Here is a 16,152-nt window from a genome sequence, read left to right on the forward strand (position 1 = left end):
ATAAATGATAACTAGGCTCTGATATCAATTGTTATTTTTGGATTAAGATAACAATAACATCTAATGAGAGATGAATTAAATGTTCCACTAATAATAACAAGTATTGCAAGTAACTCAATTAAATATAATACACATATAACCAACAATAAAATTAAAGTGTTTAAAGTAAAGAGTATAGGGATAGAAATTGCAAACTCGATTTTCAATGTGGTTCAACAAGCCTATATCCACACCTTAAGCACCAAACTGGTATTGAGTATTATATTCTTTACTAATCCAAGCCAAAGATTACAATGTCCTTGATGAATCCTTACCAAGCCCTTTTCACCATATAAAGAAATACTTTCTTCAAGATTTTTCACCTTGATGAGGTGCCTCATCAATGACCAAGAGTTTTTCACTTAAACTCTTGAAGGATTATAATTGTTTGAAATGTAGCAACACTCTCTCAAAATGTAGATAATACAATTGAAACTTATATCTCTATAGCTCATTCAATAACACTTAAAATGTATGAAGTTGTTTAAGTATAGTGAATGTGAGAATTTATACGCTCATGCAATAATATAAAAGTTTTAATTTATAAATATGAGTATAATTTAGAATTGATGATTTGAAGTTGTTTTTACTATTAAAATAGCTTGTATATGATATATATTCAAATTATATTATTAATTTTTTAATTAGATAAGTTATACATATGTTTCTAGCAAAAACTAGTCGTTATAGTTCTTTTGATGGATGAAACGGTTGACCGGTTCCTGCAGACTCCCAGGTGTTTATCTTTGATGAACAAGCGGTCGACCGGTTCACTTCGTATAGCTAAGCAGTCAACCAATTCAACTTAAAATCTAAATTTGACATTTTCAAACTTGGTGAATCTTAAATCGACTAAATGCATATCAATCATATATTGCATGCAATGTAAAGTGTGTGAATTCATTTTAATTTATGTTATCAAGTAATATATAAAGATTTATATAATTAGCACTAAAATGAATCCTTAAGAACTAAGTTTTCACTTGTTTTGTATCTTGAACTTGTTGATTTCTTTTTCATTTAATTCTTCATGCTTGTTGATGATCACTATATAAACGTGTTTAAACTTAATATCTACTAAGCATATCATTAGTCTATTTTCATTTAATTATTGTCATCAAAATATATAAATATTAATATGTGACCCAAAGATCAACAATTTCCCCTCTTTTTGATAATGACAATTAATATATACACATAGATATAAAAAGATGAATCTCCCCGTATATTTTGCAATATGATTAACAATTAACAATAATATATATATATATATATATTCTCTTCCCCTCTTAATCATATAATCATGTTTTATATCTATTTTCACAAATTCTATCCTCTTTCATCATCAACGAAAAGTAACAGGAAAGGAAGGATAAACCATAAGCAACATAAAAATAAAATATAAAAACATGTTATAATTTTCAAAATATAATATCCATTACAATAAGGGAAAGAAAATACAAAAACATAAAAAGAATAAAATCATGAAAATATGAAAATGTTCTTGATACAATTGCATATGGCGGTGGATATCAAGAGAGTTGATTTGTCATCATGGTCTTGATATCTTATAAGTCGTGTGCGTGAGAGTTTTAAAGTTAGCTTATATTCATCTCAATATGGACCATGTGATTTTCCATCCTAGATCTCCATGAACTAATATCGGTATCTTCAGATGAAAAAGTCGTAAGTAGAGTCTCAAACATATCAGCATACTCATTATCACCATCGATTTTGTTCTTCTCCCTCCTCGTGCTTTCTTTAGCATGAGCACTAACCTAGTTTTCAGGAACTAAAACATTATATCGGTAAATACGTATTCCATCTTGTTAGGGTTTTGGTATTTATTTCCATTGCCTTTTGAGTATGAATTCCTTTCTGTATCGGAAAGCAAAATCTCAGAGCACTCAAAATATTATAGTTAGTTCTCTTCTACTACCCAAAGCGATGAAGTGCTGGCAACTAATTTAGTGAAGACTAATAGTGAGTGTTTTTCTTTTTCTTTTTTGGATTGTAAAGCTTTTATTTTTTATTTTTTATTTTTCTTTATCGGATTCAAAATTAATTTGTTGAATAAATTATTATTTGACCCCAATATTTTTAGTGAAATAATTAGGTAATCAGTTTAGTTTTAAGAACATAATATTGAGTCTTTATAATTTAATATTCATTTGCTACTTAAATTATAAGTGGTTCTTTGAAACTCTCAGTTAATTTTGGTCAAAGTACTAAATTATAATTTTCAAAATCAAAAGGACTAACAAAATCATCAAAATTATAATTTGTTAAATATTTGATTTCTTCTGTGCAAACACCACTATATATTTTTCAAAGTAATATACAGAAAGATCTATTGGCTACAAGACTACATATTTCCAATCTCCTTCACAGGCCATGCTCGCTATTGCTGGGCATCTTGAGTTTCCCGGTTTTCAGGTCTGGGAGATTCAGCATAAACTTGTCCTTGATCTCTCACATCTCTAAAAATGGAAAGAAATGAGTTGAAACCTTCAGAGGAAGCCCCTCCTAGGATCCACAGCAACAGTGAGCTAAACGAATTCATGGACCCGGAGTTGGGATTGGTTTCTGATTGCTGAAGATCCGCTTGACCTGGATTCTGCATAGGATTATCTACTCTCTCTCGGATGTCATTTTCCAAGGGTTGTTCAAGCCCAGGAGCTCCTATTCCATTGGCAGGTATTGCTTGGTCAGGTCCAGGTCTTAATGCAGGCCCAGAAGCCATGTCTGCATTAACTGAACCTGGGTTCCTAGTGTTCAATCTAGTGATGTGTACAGTCGAAGCAAGGATGGTAGAAGAGGTGATATGGAAGTCTGGGTGTTGCTGAAGCTGTGAACGCCGGTTTTGCATGAACCTTTGTAGAGTTGGTACCTGAGAAGAGCTCTTCCATATTAGAGAACTTGCAACAGCAAAATAAAGAAGAAACACAGACTTGCATCACAAAGTAATTGCAAGCTTATGGTGAAAACTCGACCTATAGAAACAGAAAAGAATCGACATGACAATGCCAAAATACACAAGAAGATTCAGGTTGATACCTCGAAACGGTTCCAGAAGTATAGGATGAGGTGTTGCATAAATGCTGCAGTTGTGGAGAGAGCCAAATATGAAAAGCCTGGAAAAACATTGAAGTGATATTCTCAGATAGAATTGATACTATGAAGCTAGAGATAGACCAAGAAAAATCACTGGGTCCATACCATAAGCATAGGAGAAGAAGTAGATGTGGAAAACCAGAAAATATAGCAAAAAGAAACGAGGAAAGAACTTCATTGATATTGGCGTGCGGACACTGCAAAATATGGCAGATGGAATCTCAATATAGTCAACAGGAAAAAAAACACTGATATGGGAAAGTGCACGAGCGCGCATCTATGCATTCACAAATGTTTTTACTCAAAAGACACCAATAAAAATATGGAAGACAAAAGAAAAGGAAAAAGAAATAGCAGTTATTACCCTAGGAAAAGAGATTTCTCACATCACAGAAAAAACCACAAAACCAATAAAAATATAAAAGAAAAGGGACAAATTGCAACAAAAATAGTCCTCAAGTTAAACAATAAAAACGAGCCCAGGAGCCCAACCATCACTTCAAAGCCAGAGCGAATGCAAGAAGTTTGGCACTTGTTCTCTACGAACTAGGAAGCTACTGATTGTGATTGTCCACAACCAGACCATTTCAGCACCAAAACATGCTGGACCACCAAGGCCAGCTTTACCTTCAGTAGCATCTACTGTGTGCTCACAGATCATGGATCACAAACAATCAAGTAATCATAGTCCTTGGGATTAAGCACATCCAACATGGGTCAGCTATAGCCAGCTTGTGGCCAACATGGTCCATTGCAACTCAAACTACCATTGGTAAGAGCAAAGCTGAATTGAATATTAAAATAAAATAAAATAAAATACAGGCGCAAACAGCAGTCTTGATTAGAGTGAAATGTTTGTTAGCATGTGATCAACAGCAATTGGATGGAATACAACCAGATGATGAATATGCATCACATCAACCAAGGGCAGCATGCATAAAAGATGCAACACATACCTGATCAATGTGAACAGTTCACACAACCAAACAAGGATTAAGACCATGAAAGCCAATAGCTGATCATCGTAAAACTCGAACAGAAAAAATAAGATACCAATCATTATCTGCAAAGCCCAGCATACAACTCTCATCAGTCATTAGGTCATAGAGATAGCTACTAGCAGAAAAAATTATTAGAAAAGAAAATATAAACTATAAGCAACTGAACATGATGTGCTCTTACAGGTACAAATACGAGTGACTCAATCACATGGACAAAGATCAGCTGAAAGGTTGGTAGCCGATGTCGAGCATGGTGCTGAAGCTGCACTGCAAAAATTCAGAAAGAGAAACAGCCAATCATATTTAAAGGAAAAACAGACAGAAATACAAAGCCTCACGTCAACCATTTGCAGTCTCACTCAACTACTAATGATAGATTCAAAGTTCATTTTTTCAATGTAACTGTCAACCAATCCTTTTCAGATAAATCATTAGACCCTGGCTGAACTTCCTGGAAAACTAAACCACCAAGAGTGCAAGGTTTTAAGGAGACAAATTAGTTACTATTAACTCAAGTAGTTTTAACCACAAACAAAACTTCAAGGATAAATACACAGTATAGTGGTAGCACCATTCTACTCGTCAAAATACCAACTGCATCTGAAAATACACATACCTGTAAATTTCAGCATACGTGTTTGTGTCTCTCTCAATGTAAATGACACTGACATCGTTGTGGTAAAGAAAACAAACAGTGACATCATAAGCACGCCACACTTGGTCACAAGATAGTCTTCAGGGAAAGAAAAGAAAACCATAATCATCAGAGAACTATCTATATCAATTAGACCAAATCAAGGAAAGAAATTCTTCTGGGATACATTTAGAAAGCACTAATCTAAGTGATAGTTTTATAAATGCCAAATGCAGCAATCACAATAATATAAGCTCAAGTAATAAAATCATAGGAAGAAGAAAGATAGCACATGGACAACTTTTCCAAATAAATACTGCGGTTTTTGTTCTAATTACAGCTCCAACAGACTATTAAATGTCAAATGCTAAAGATATCAGTCTCTTCATGCTTGTTTTTAGGGATCATTCTCATTTCAGCTAGAATCAAGTCAAATAATAGTAGAACCACTAGACTGTACAGGAAGATTTCTATTCGTTGAAAGAGTTGCACTAGCGGTAGGCACCTTTGGTTTTAGCATAGCTCTCTTCTTCAGAGGGTGAGGGGAGGGCATTTAGATAGAGAAAGAGAATGGAAAATCTGAGGCAATCTCTTGTGTTTAAAGAAAATCAAGGACCCCCTGCAAATTAAAGGACACTCTGTACCAAAGTCAAAACATAGCCAAGATTCTACAACCACCTCCTTGTCTTTTCCATCAAAACATGCCTCCTACTCCCTCACCAAAATAGTGTCATAGCAGCCATTGTTACTTGTTGATGAAGGATTGAGAAAAAATTGCTTAACTTGCAAATTCTCCACTCAGTCATGCCCAATATGAAGTCCTTTCTCACACTCATTTATTCAGAGGCCTTTTCAGTTAGTAAGAGTAGAAACCTAGCAAAATCCTGGCAATCTCTTAACATATTAGCCTATCTCTTTTTCCCATTTTTCTCTTTCCTTTTGTTTATTTTTTATGTTCAATATTCTTTATGAGAGTTTGCATCCAAACTTCTTTACCATGCTGGAAAACAAGACAGTGATAAGATGGAGAGTTTTAGGATTGATGGATCCTACGGAAAGGTTTGGTGACTCAAGAGAACTCTATATCAGTCAAGACACTGCAGGAAAAGCCCCTAGCTTCCCCAATCAAAGAAAGTACTGAATTACATCATCAGGGCTTTAAAAATCAATAAGCTTTTACTTCTACAGCTATCCATTTGCCACAAGGATTTGGTGGTATTGATACATAGAAAATTCTAATTACTGTTCCTTGAGGTTCTGCACAAACATTCAACCAGCATTCCCACTAGGAACATGCATCATGTATACAAAAAATTTAAATGCATTATTCATAACAGCAGCCTTAGATATTGCAACCTCATTGTATGAAGAGTACTGAACAACTAGATAGATGGAATGATAAGTCAACAAACCTCCAAATTTTGCAGGGCCTTCCTGCGGCTCTTGCGCATAACTAAGATTATAAAACTCTTTTGTTTGGAAATTATAAAGGTAACCTGAAATAAAGTACCATAACATAATTAGACACAATGACAAACAAAAATCATATCAGGACACCATATATCATTTCAAACTCAATGCGAATATCACAGAACATAGAGTTGAGATCCATTTGGCAAAAGCATTTGCATATTTTTGTGGTCCTAGTTGTTACCATAAAGAAACATTTCATAATATGATCAGTTAAAAGAACCTTTGATGTCCAGTTCACAAAAACAGAGCTTTAATTTATCAAATTGCCAAATAAATATAACTTAGAAAAACTCAAAGGTGACACAACAATATCCCATACTACCAAATTCTCTGAAGCTTCTTGGAAAATGAGCCTTCATCCAGTCTTGTCTGGCTTGAAAAGGTGACTGCTTGGGTAGAGGGAAAATTCAAGGATTGTACAAGTGAACTTGGAGTGTTTTTGAGTGATAACTACAAGCATCTTCAAAAAGCCTTGAATTGAGGCTTTTTGCTGGGTGAGCTATTTTTGTGTTGATAACTTACAAAATGGTGGAGCTGTGGAAGGAAAACACATCCTTGATCACCCCCAAACACCAACATAGCATTTAATGATGTGTGTGCCTGCACATGCACGTGTGCACGGTTTCTATTATACTTCTCTATTCTCCCTCAACCATCCCTTGATCACATGACCTTGAAGGTCAGACAAGCTCCCAATCACAAGCTATGGTTAGGGAGAAGCATTTGTCACCATAACTAGCTATGCTACAAAGAAAATGGCAAGTAAACGAAAATTTATAAATGGAAGGAAAGCAGCAAGTTGGAGCATGACAGAAACATAAATCACCATCACTGAAAACCAAGTCCTACTGGAACCCATATAGAGTGAAATGGTAGAGAAAGAATTCAACTGTTCCTTGATGATACAGCTTGAGATCAACTAAAGGAGCATAGATTAGGTCAATATTTGTTACAAGGTGGTGGCACGTCTGACAATCATTGACTATGGTTTAAGTGATTGATATTACTGATACATGACGTATAAAAAAGTCTTGACTGGAGAAAATGTATTCATGAAATCAAATTCCAATCATTTGATAACTGTTGCATGTAACAATTCATGCACTAACTAGTATAATCAATCCAAGCAACTGAGTTTTTACCTTGACCAGGAGAACTCAATAAACTATTCATCAGTATGGTGTCATATCCAACAAGTCTGTTTATGAGAAGTTGCTGCCACCTGGAATAAGAAAATATGCATTAAGTGGTGACAGCTACATGCACAAGCATTCTAGTCAAGATTATATATTGCATGCATTATGAAACAATAGAGAATTATTCTCAAATATTCACAAAAAGATCTACGTGCATTTTCCAAAAAGACTTGAAGGTTCACTAAGATTTTGGACTTTCACACTTAGACCAAAGGAACTGAAAGTAAAAACTTCGTATCCCTTGGAAGTCCTCAGAAATTTAGTTTTTTCTATTTTTTGCTGATGGGATAATCGCTTCATCAACAGGCACTATGGTTTACTATATTGGGCGATTTAGATTTAAACTAAGGCCCAGTTGAGTTAACATCAAAGTTGATGCAATGAGAAAAATCAATTTAATCTTACATGACTCTTGGTGTTCTCTTTAAATGCCTGCAATTTATCTCTTATATGAAGTCAATTTTGTGTCACCAAACTCCAGAATTATCTAACCATACTCAATCTCTTAACTCCAAACGTTTCAAAAGAATCCAACTACAAAATTTTTCAAAACCTGAATGGAAGGCAAATTACCAAAACCATCCAGCATGAACGTCTAAGGGTTACAATTTAAAGCTTATGCCAACATTAATATTGTCCAGCGAAGAATTTTGTTGATTTCATAGAACACCAGGCATGCTGTGCATGGTGCGTATTTAATAAGAAATATAACCTGTTTCCAAAGCAGGGATGCCGGGCTGATATACTAATGTTAGCAGTACGTATATTATGCCGAGACTTGGCTTCTTCAGGTAGCAAGAAGAAACCCTGCAAACCAAAATTTTTTATAATGTTAGAGGAAACCAAATACAAAGCTTTGTGACTACAGAAGAACTTTTTATTCAAAATCTGAAAACATTTCTACCATGGCATCAACAAAAGCAACAAAACTTTACACAGTGAAAGACAAGTTAATGAAGAATGAAAGTGGAATTGTACCTTTTCCATGGTGTATAAAAAAGTTGGTTCAAATGCTTTATTCTTCTTCTCAAGCCATTGCACTGAAATAGATAGCACAATTATTAAACATGTTCCACAACTACAATGGACAAAGAAAGTCATAAGCTTACACACTTCGCAAAACTTTATAACATGTGCAACAGAACCAGTAAATTTAACACCACAAAATGATACCAGTAGGCTACGTTGGCCACCGCAATCAAAATAGATTTAATACACAAGAAATTGACACTATTAAACTAACACCAATTATCCTCTATGCATATATGACAGAGACAAAACCTCTCAAAAAACTGTATTATAATCACTAGTTCAGGTTTAACAAAGAGAAAATACTTTAGTTCGGTAGCTTTCTGAAGCCACTGAAAACATGACATATTCAGTTCCACAGCTAAATCTTTAGGTCACACTCTGAAATGAAATGGTCATTCAACCAGGCTACGACATTCTAAAGGGATAGATGTTAAGTTCTATATGAACATGAGAATGATTGGTTTATGTCAACAAATATGAGGTCATAGAAACATCCAAAACACTCAACGAGTAATCAAGGGACCAGTTATTACCAGCGAAAGAGTTAAGCCTGTCCAGGTAAAGTATTCTCAGCCACTTAGGAACATCAAGGTTTACATGTATGCCTGTAATATCCTGCACTTGAAAATTCAAATTCAGAAAAGGAACATTTATTCCATAATGCATCTAATCAAGTAAGAGCTGCATTAAGCATGCCCTTATGATCTATCAGACCTTTTGAAACTTCTCAAAGTTCAGAACTAGAAAAATGCATGAGGGCAGGTACAAGGAGAATGAGAGAGAAATGGAAGTTGAGAAATATTCACAAGTTATGCCTGGTTAAAAGTACAAGTAAAATTAAGCCAAAATACATTGAGAATTAGACAATACTGGAAAGTCACATGCATTATCAAAAGAGACTGAAGAATAAATGAAATTGGCATGAATAAGCACTGACTGACTAGGACAATAGTTAAAAGAGAGATTGAAAGGGGAAAAGGGTATTCTTGTAGCATAAAGAATAAAGCCCTGGACAAGGTTAGGAAAACGCAATTATAAAATCTTGCATTCCCTGGCTTTCACTTGAGTAGGTCCATAGAGGCAAAAACACACAGGATACCCCAAAGAAAAAGGAAAGAGGAGTATTGCTTAGAGTGAACTAAACATTTAGATAATTCATGTTGAAATAAGTTTGGCGAGTGTCAGCCCTAATTTCCAAGTTCATATGTTCTACTAGGACAAAACCCAAAATTGAGGCTTAAGAGTTCATTAAATAGCAGAAACAAATGAAAAACAACTCACCCACAACTTCTGGAAACCTCGTAAGATTTGCTTAGCGAGTCTCCAAATGAAAGATAAACGCCGGTGCCACTTTTTGCCAAAATGGTTGATGGCTGCTTTAACAGTTTCCTTGGCTGATATAGGAAAGCTACTGCGTGTGTCTAGTTTATCCGTTTTAGCAGAAGCAGCAGGTGGAACATTATCAAGTACAGGCAAACTAGAGCTTTCAGTATTATCTTGTTGATGATGTTCAACATCAGTAGTTTTCCAGAACTCGAAATCCAGTTTGCCCTTACGAGCACCAGAACCAATCCAATTAAACCACATCTTTGCAGCCAAAAAGGGGTCCCCTCCATCTCCTTGATCGGCAATCGGCAATTCAACTTGGTGATCGGTTACAGCATTGACCACGTGATCACCATCAGGAACATCATCATGATCACCATCATGATCACCATCATGATCAATAAACACATTAGATTCAGACTCATTCTGTGACCACAAACCTGCACTAGTTATCTGATCAAGAAACAACAAACAATTACCACTTATTGCTATAACCCTAAACAAACAAACAAAAGTAAAAAAAGTAAAAAAAAGAAAATCAGTACCAGGGTTTTCTTCTTTTTTTCATATTTACCTTGATTTGAATAAGCTGGGCTTCCCGTGTTTCAACCCCAGATAGCTGACTTGAACATCCAGGCTACATATAAACAAAGAAAACAAGAAGATTTACATGGAATCTTGAAAACCCTAAAAAGAAAAGATAAAAGAACGTACCTGTTGGACATAATTGGCGTGCATAACAACAAGGATGCAAAAAAGAGTGATGGCAATGAACAGATACATATACTCAAAAGCAGCCCTGACTTTTGGGGTTAGCATCTGAGAGAACCTTTCTTGAACCCTTATGAATGTCTGCTCTGTATCCATCCCTTCTCTTTACAGTACAATACAAGATGATGATAAAGATTATTATTTTGCTGTTTTTCTCATCTCATTTCGTTTCTTCAACACGATGAAGATAAGATCAACCTTTCTTCTCGCTCTTCTTTTTTATTCTTCTTCTTCAAATTTGGGGTCAATGCTTTTCAATTTAATGCAAGCTGCTGCCTTTTTAAAAGCAAAATGGTAATAAACTAGTTATTGGCCCGATCTTGGAATAATTTAAAAAAAACAAAAACAAAAACAAAATGATTGCTTTCTTTATGCTTTAATAATGATAATTTTATTTAAAAAAATTATTATTTAAAGAGATAATTATTTTTTTCTTAAACTGATTCTAATTTAATCATTGAGAGTAACGTCGATCATCTACATTTCTTCTCGCTCTTCTTTTTTTCTTCGTCTTCTTCTAATTTCGGGTCAATGCTCAAAAAGGGAGGACTTCTCCTAATACATATAATCTAGTACATTTGCACGTGCTTGGAATAATTAAAAAAAAAACATTAAAAGTTTGTTGGGTATTATGATAATAATTATTTTTAAAATATTTTTTATTTAGATTTACATTGAAATAATATTTTTTTTATTTAAATTTATTTTGAACATCAACATACTAAAACGATTTAAAAATATCAAAAAATTAATTTGAAGTAAAAAATAAAAAATATTTTTTTCAAAAACACTTTTAAAACTAAAAAACAAACAGGCTCTAAGAGTGTAAAAGTTTTTTGACAATGCTATTAAACCTGGGTAAGTAGGTAAATCTTGAAATTCCTTGACCTGACTCATTACATGGTGTGAGTTTTTAACCAAATCATATAAGAGCTAACTCGATGTGAATTGGTAGATGTAATGGGTTTAAAGGAAATTCGGATAACTAGTAAAAGCATAGATCAACTTATCAAAAAAACCAAGAAGATTTTTTTAAAAAAAAGTATTGAGACAATGGCATATTGAATGAATCCGGTCACATGCAACTCAATTCATGAATTTAATTGAGTTTAATAATTTTTACTTAATTGTATGATAGAAATTAGATGTTCGCAAAATCGAACATTAATTATAAAATAGAACAGGCTCTAAAAGTGTAAAAGTTTTTTGGCAATGCTATTAAACCTGGGTAAGTAGGTAAATCTTGAAATTCCTTGACCTGACTCATTACATGGTGTGAGTTTTTAACCAAATCATATAAGAGCTAACTCAATGTGAATTGGTAGATGTAATGGGTTTAAAGGAAATTCGGATAACTAGTAAAAGCATAGATCAACTTATCAAAAAAACCAAGAAGATTTTTTTAAAAAAAAGTATTGAGACAATGGCATATTGAATGAATCCGGTCACATGCAACTCAATTCATGAATTTAATTGAGTTTAATAATTTTTACTTAATTGTATGATAGAAATTAGATGTTCGCAAAATCGAACATTAATTATAAAATAGAACAGGCTCTAAGAGTGTAAAAGTTTTTTGGCAATGCTACTAAACTTGGGTAAGTAGGTAAATCTTGAAATTCCTTGACCTGACTCATTACATAGTGTGAGTTTTTAACCAAATCATATAAGAACTAACTCGATGTGAATTGGTAGATGTAATGAGTTTAAAGGAAATTCGGATAACTAGTAAAAGCATAGATCAACTTATCAAAAAAACCAAGAAGATTTTTTTTAAAAAAAGTATTGAGACAATGACATATTGAATGAATCTGGTCACATGCAACTCGATTCATGAATTTAATTGAGTTTAATAATTTTTACTTAATTGTATGATAGAAATTAGATGTTCGCAAAATCGAACATTAATTATAAAATAGATGTTTGTTTGAGACTGTGATAACTCTAAACAAAGCAAGAAAAAAACCATTCACGAAGTCTATTTCTCAACCAATTAAACATCGATGAATGAAATTGAGAAAAAAATTAATTATTATTGACAATAAGTAAAAGACCAAACTGCTTCTAAGATGACGATTAAGCACTTGAAATTAAGCTTTAAAAGTGATTCTTAAAAAAAAAAAAAAAAAAAAAACTAGACTCAAGCCAAGTGTTGTATTGCATTTATTAGGGGTGTTCAATAAAACCGACCAACCGATTAAACCGAAAAAACCGAACCGATAGAAAAAACCGAATAAACCTATTAAAAAATAAAAAAAACCACTCGGTCCGGTTCGGTTCCGGTTTTAAAAGGCTTAAACCGATTGAACCGGACCAAACCGAACCGGTTTAATTAAATCTAAAAAAAAGTATAAAAGGAAACATCCTAAACCTAAATAATAAATACCCTAACCCTACATTTCCAGCCGCCCCCCCTTCCCTTCCCCTTTTCCCCCTTTCCCCTTCCCTTTCCAGCCATCCCACCTATCCCTCCCTCCTCGCTCTCTCCCCCCCACCTTTCCCTTCTCCTTTTCCCCCTTTCCAGTTGCCCCACCCCTCCCTCTCTCCCTCTCCCTCTCCCTCTCCTCTGTGCACAAGGAAGGCTTAAATCAACTCATTTTCTCTCTTATTGTTGCCTTTCTACTCTCTGCTTTACTTTACGGCAGAAAACTTGAATAAAATCCTTGTTTCTGGTTTTATTAACATGCAGTTGTGCTAGCGAGGTCTTGGTAGTTTACGGGATGCTATTGGAATCTTTGTTAACATGTAGTTGTGCTAACTTGGATAGATCCAGTGATTGTGATTCGGCTAAGGGAGATCTTTCAGATCTCAACCGAAGGGCTTGGATTCAAAGTTTTCAACAAGGATTTTTTTTAATGTGATTCGACCAAGTTTGTCCAGTGATTGTGATTTGGCCAAGTTTTCTATTATTTAATTGGTTTCGGTTTTTCTGGTTTCTAAGGCTAAAAAACCAACCCGAACCGAACAAAACCGGTTCGGTTTGAATCGGTTCTCGGTTCGGTTCGGGTTATATTAACAAGGAATAGTATTTTCCGGTTCGGTTGAATTTTTATATTAAAACCGGATCGAACCGGACCATGAACACCCCTAGCATTTATAAGCGTTATAGCAATTTAACTCTACAAATTAGATATAAAAAAAGACAATAGCAACTTTGATCAATTAAAAAAGGTCAATCCACAATAATCAAAGGAGGGCGAGTATGAAAGCCATTGTGGGGTGTTTATTATTTAAACCCATACCAATTGATTTGGGTTTAATCATTTATATCTAAGTTAATATTCTAAATTCGCAATCTGTGAAATTGAAAACCCAGGTTCAATTAAAAAAATTTATTTGTGAAAAGTTTAATGCTAAATGATAAAATTGAAGAAAAAATCTCAAATAAAAAAACTAACCAAAGAAAAAAAAAAGATAAAAAGAAGAAGAAGAATGAGCATCTAATATGTAAGGAGAAAAAAATAAAGGGGTGAAATTGAAAAAAAAAATTAAAAAAACTATCTTAAATAAAAAAAATCAAAAGAATGAGAACTAATTATGATAAATAACAAAATTAAAAGAGGATGAAATTGAAAACAATTTTTTTTAAGAAATTAATTAAAACAAAACAAATAGATATAAAAAAATCAGGGACAAAATCAAAAGAAAAGAAACTTGAAGGGCTGAAATGAAAATATAGAGGGGGCATGAATTTCTATTAAAAAATAAAATTAGAAAAAAGAATAAGGTCAGGCCATGCGCTTGACCCACAGAGAAAGGGCCTGCGCAGGGGCCTTTAATTTTTTGTCGCCCACTCCCAATGACCTAAACAAATAAAGACGACGCATCATCTATCAATCACCGGATTCTGGCCATTAGTGTGGTTGGAAAAACAGGTTTTGTTTGTTTTATCCAAAAACCTATTTTCATCTATTTTTTACCCAAAACATATAGGAAACATCCTAAGAACCTTGTTAAATCAATCTATAGCCTCCAAAAACACAAAACAATTGACCCGAAACCAAAAATATTCTAGTGCTCAAATATGTTTTTAGGTGTTTTCAAGGTAAAAGAACACTTATTCTTAACTACTTTCATCATATGAAACCATTTGACACAAAAATTGACTGTTTTGGTGGCTGAAATCTTCACTAACAACAACTTTCTCTCTCTAAGTCGAAATCTAATTACCCCCTCTCTCCTCCACAAAAAAAAAGGATTGAAAAAAAGAGAGAAAAATGAAGTTTGGTACTAGAATGCATTTTTTTTAAATTAGAGGGACCGATTACCTAATAGCTTAAAAGGATGGGGGACTAAAATGAACTTTTCAAACAAATTATAGAGACACCACCTATTTTATCTGTGTTTTCCATTTCATTTCTCTGTCTTTCAATTCAACCCTTACAAAAAAAAAAAAAGAATATGCAACTGGGTTCTAATTTTGGCTCAAAATGGCGCAATTGTGGAAAAAAAAAGTTTGAGGCCCAAATTAAAATTTTTAATCCATAATGATTTGTGAAAGAGTGCATAGTGAAGATGAGAACAGTGAAAACACCACAATTTAGCTTTAACTTAATAGGGACCTTGTTTTCATATTTTACATTTGTCAAGAATTATTTTCTTGTTATCACATGGTATTTTAGGATTAAATTATATACTGATTAATTGGCCACCGCTCCATCATCGCTTATATATTGACATTGTCGTGTCTTGCACAGCATCAGACGACAAATATAGCTCCTGGATTGAGGAGGTTTTGGATATATTTGAAAAATCATAAAAATATAATTTGAAAGGTTCAGGAGTCGTCACCTAGTATTATAGTCATTAGAAAACCTAATGGTTTGTAAGAGTTTAAGTAGGGGGATTAGTTGTGTAATGAGAAGATTCGTCATCCACAGTTTACCCTACCTATGGTAAGCTACATTATTTATTTATCTAATATAAATTAAAGTATTGCTGTGTTTTTTAACTGTTGATCTGTCTAATTTTTAAGAAAAGTTCTTCTCAATAATGAGATCCATATTTTATCACGTTAAAATCCTAGCCGTTCTAGAATTAAAACATAAAAAGAGAAAAAAAATGTTTCTTATAGAATATCGGGAATACATCTTACATATAAATTCATAATTTTATATATTAAAAGAAACAAAGTAATTTTTTGGTGTTTTTAAAATATAGGCCACGTTCTCATGGCTTTAATAAACTAGTAATTAAATCCAAAATGCATGCAAAATAAAAAAGACTATTTTTGTAATTTTTAGTATGCTAAATTATGCATATATCATTTATTTTTGAGAAACGTGGCCATATATACACAAATAAAATTTTATTTTTTGTATTTATTCAAAATAAGAAATTTTTTATTTTTTGTATTTTGTTTTCTAAAATTTGAAGAAAAACATGTGTATTTAATATCAGATCAGTATCTTATAGTATAAATCTACAACCCAAATATTAAATAAAATGGTTGGAAAACACACAAGGGACCACATATAATTTTAAAACGGTTCATGAATTTTTTCATAGTTTTTGGAAATTATTTGAGGTTTATTTGGAAAAAACATAAAAATAAGAAAAGAAACAC

At 33.3% G+C, this 16,152-nt stretch overlaps 1 protein-coding gene across 1 annotated transcript; it reads right to left on the reverse strand.

Annotated features, from left to right (window-relative positions):
• Positions 1-2,305: 2,305 nt before the first annotated feature.
• On the reverse strand, positions 2,306-10,866 carry LOC7486672 (membralin-like protein At1g60995). Its single transcript, XM_024586319.2, has 14 exons — positions 10,530-10,866; positions 10,390-10,452; positions 9,771-10,268; positions 9,023-9,104; positions 8,436-8,497; positions 8,170-8,264; positions 7,404-7,483; positions 6,201-6,284; positions 4,771-4,887; positions 4,336-4,421; positions 4,110-4,216; positions 3,259-3,350; positions 3,097-3,173; positions 2,306-2,929 (listed from the first exon to the last, which is right to left on the reverse strand). Exons 1-14 carry the CDS (start codon positions 10,680-10,682, stop codon positions 2,441-2,443), a joined length of 2,085 nt encoding a protein of 694 aa, XP_024442087.1. The 5' UTR covers positions 10,683-10,866; the 3' UTR covers positions 2,306-2,440.
• Between the last annotated feature and the right edge of the window lie 5,286 nt (positions 10,867-16,152).

This window comes from Populus trichocarpa, chromosome 1 (genome assembly GCF_000002775.5).
Source record: "Populus trichocarpa isolate Nisqually-1 chromosome 1, P.trichocarpa_v4.1, whole genome shotgun sequence".
Classification (NCBI taxonomy): Eukaryota; Viridiplantae; Streptophyta; class Magnoliopsida; order Malpighiales; family Salicaceae; genus Populus; species Populus trichocarpa.

Excerpts from the sequence above, each read along its gene's own strand:
- LOC7486672 (XM_024586319.2), bottom strand. The coding sequence starts at position 10,682 with ATGGATACAGAGCAGACATTCATAAGGGTTCAAGAAAGGTTCTCTCAG. Across the intron at positions 4,888-6,200 it reads AGGCCCTGCAAAATTTGGAG|ACTATCTTGTGACCAAGTGT; the intron begins GTTTGTTGACTT and ends CTTTCCCTGAAG. Across the intron at positions 2,930-3,096 it reads ACTTCTGGAACCGTTTCGAG|GTACCAACTCTACAAAGGTT; the intron begins GTATCAACCTGA and ends AGCTCTTCTCAG.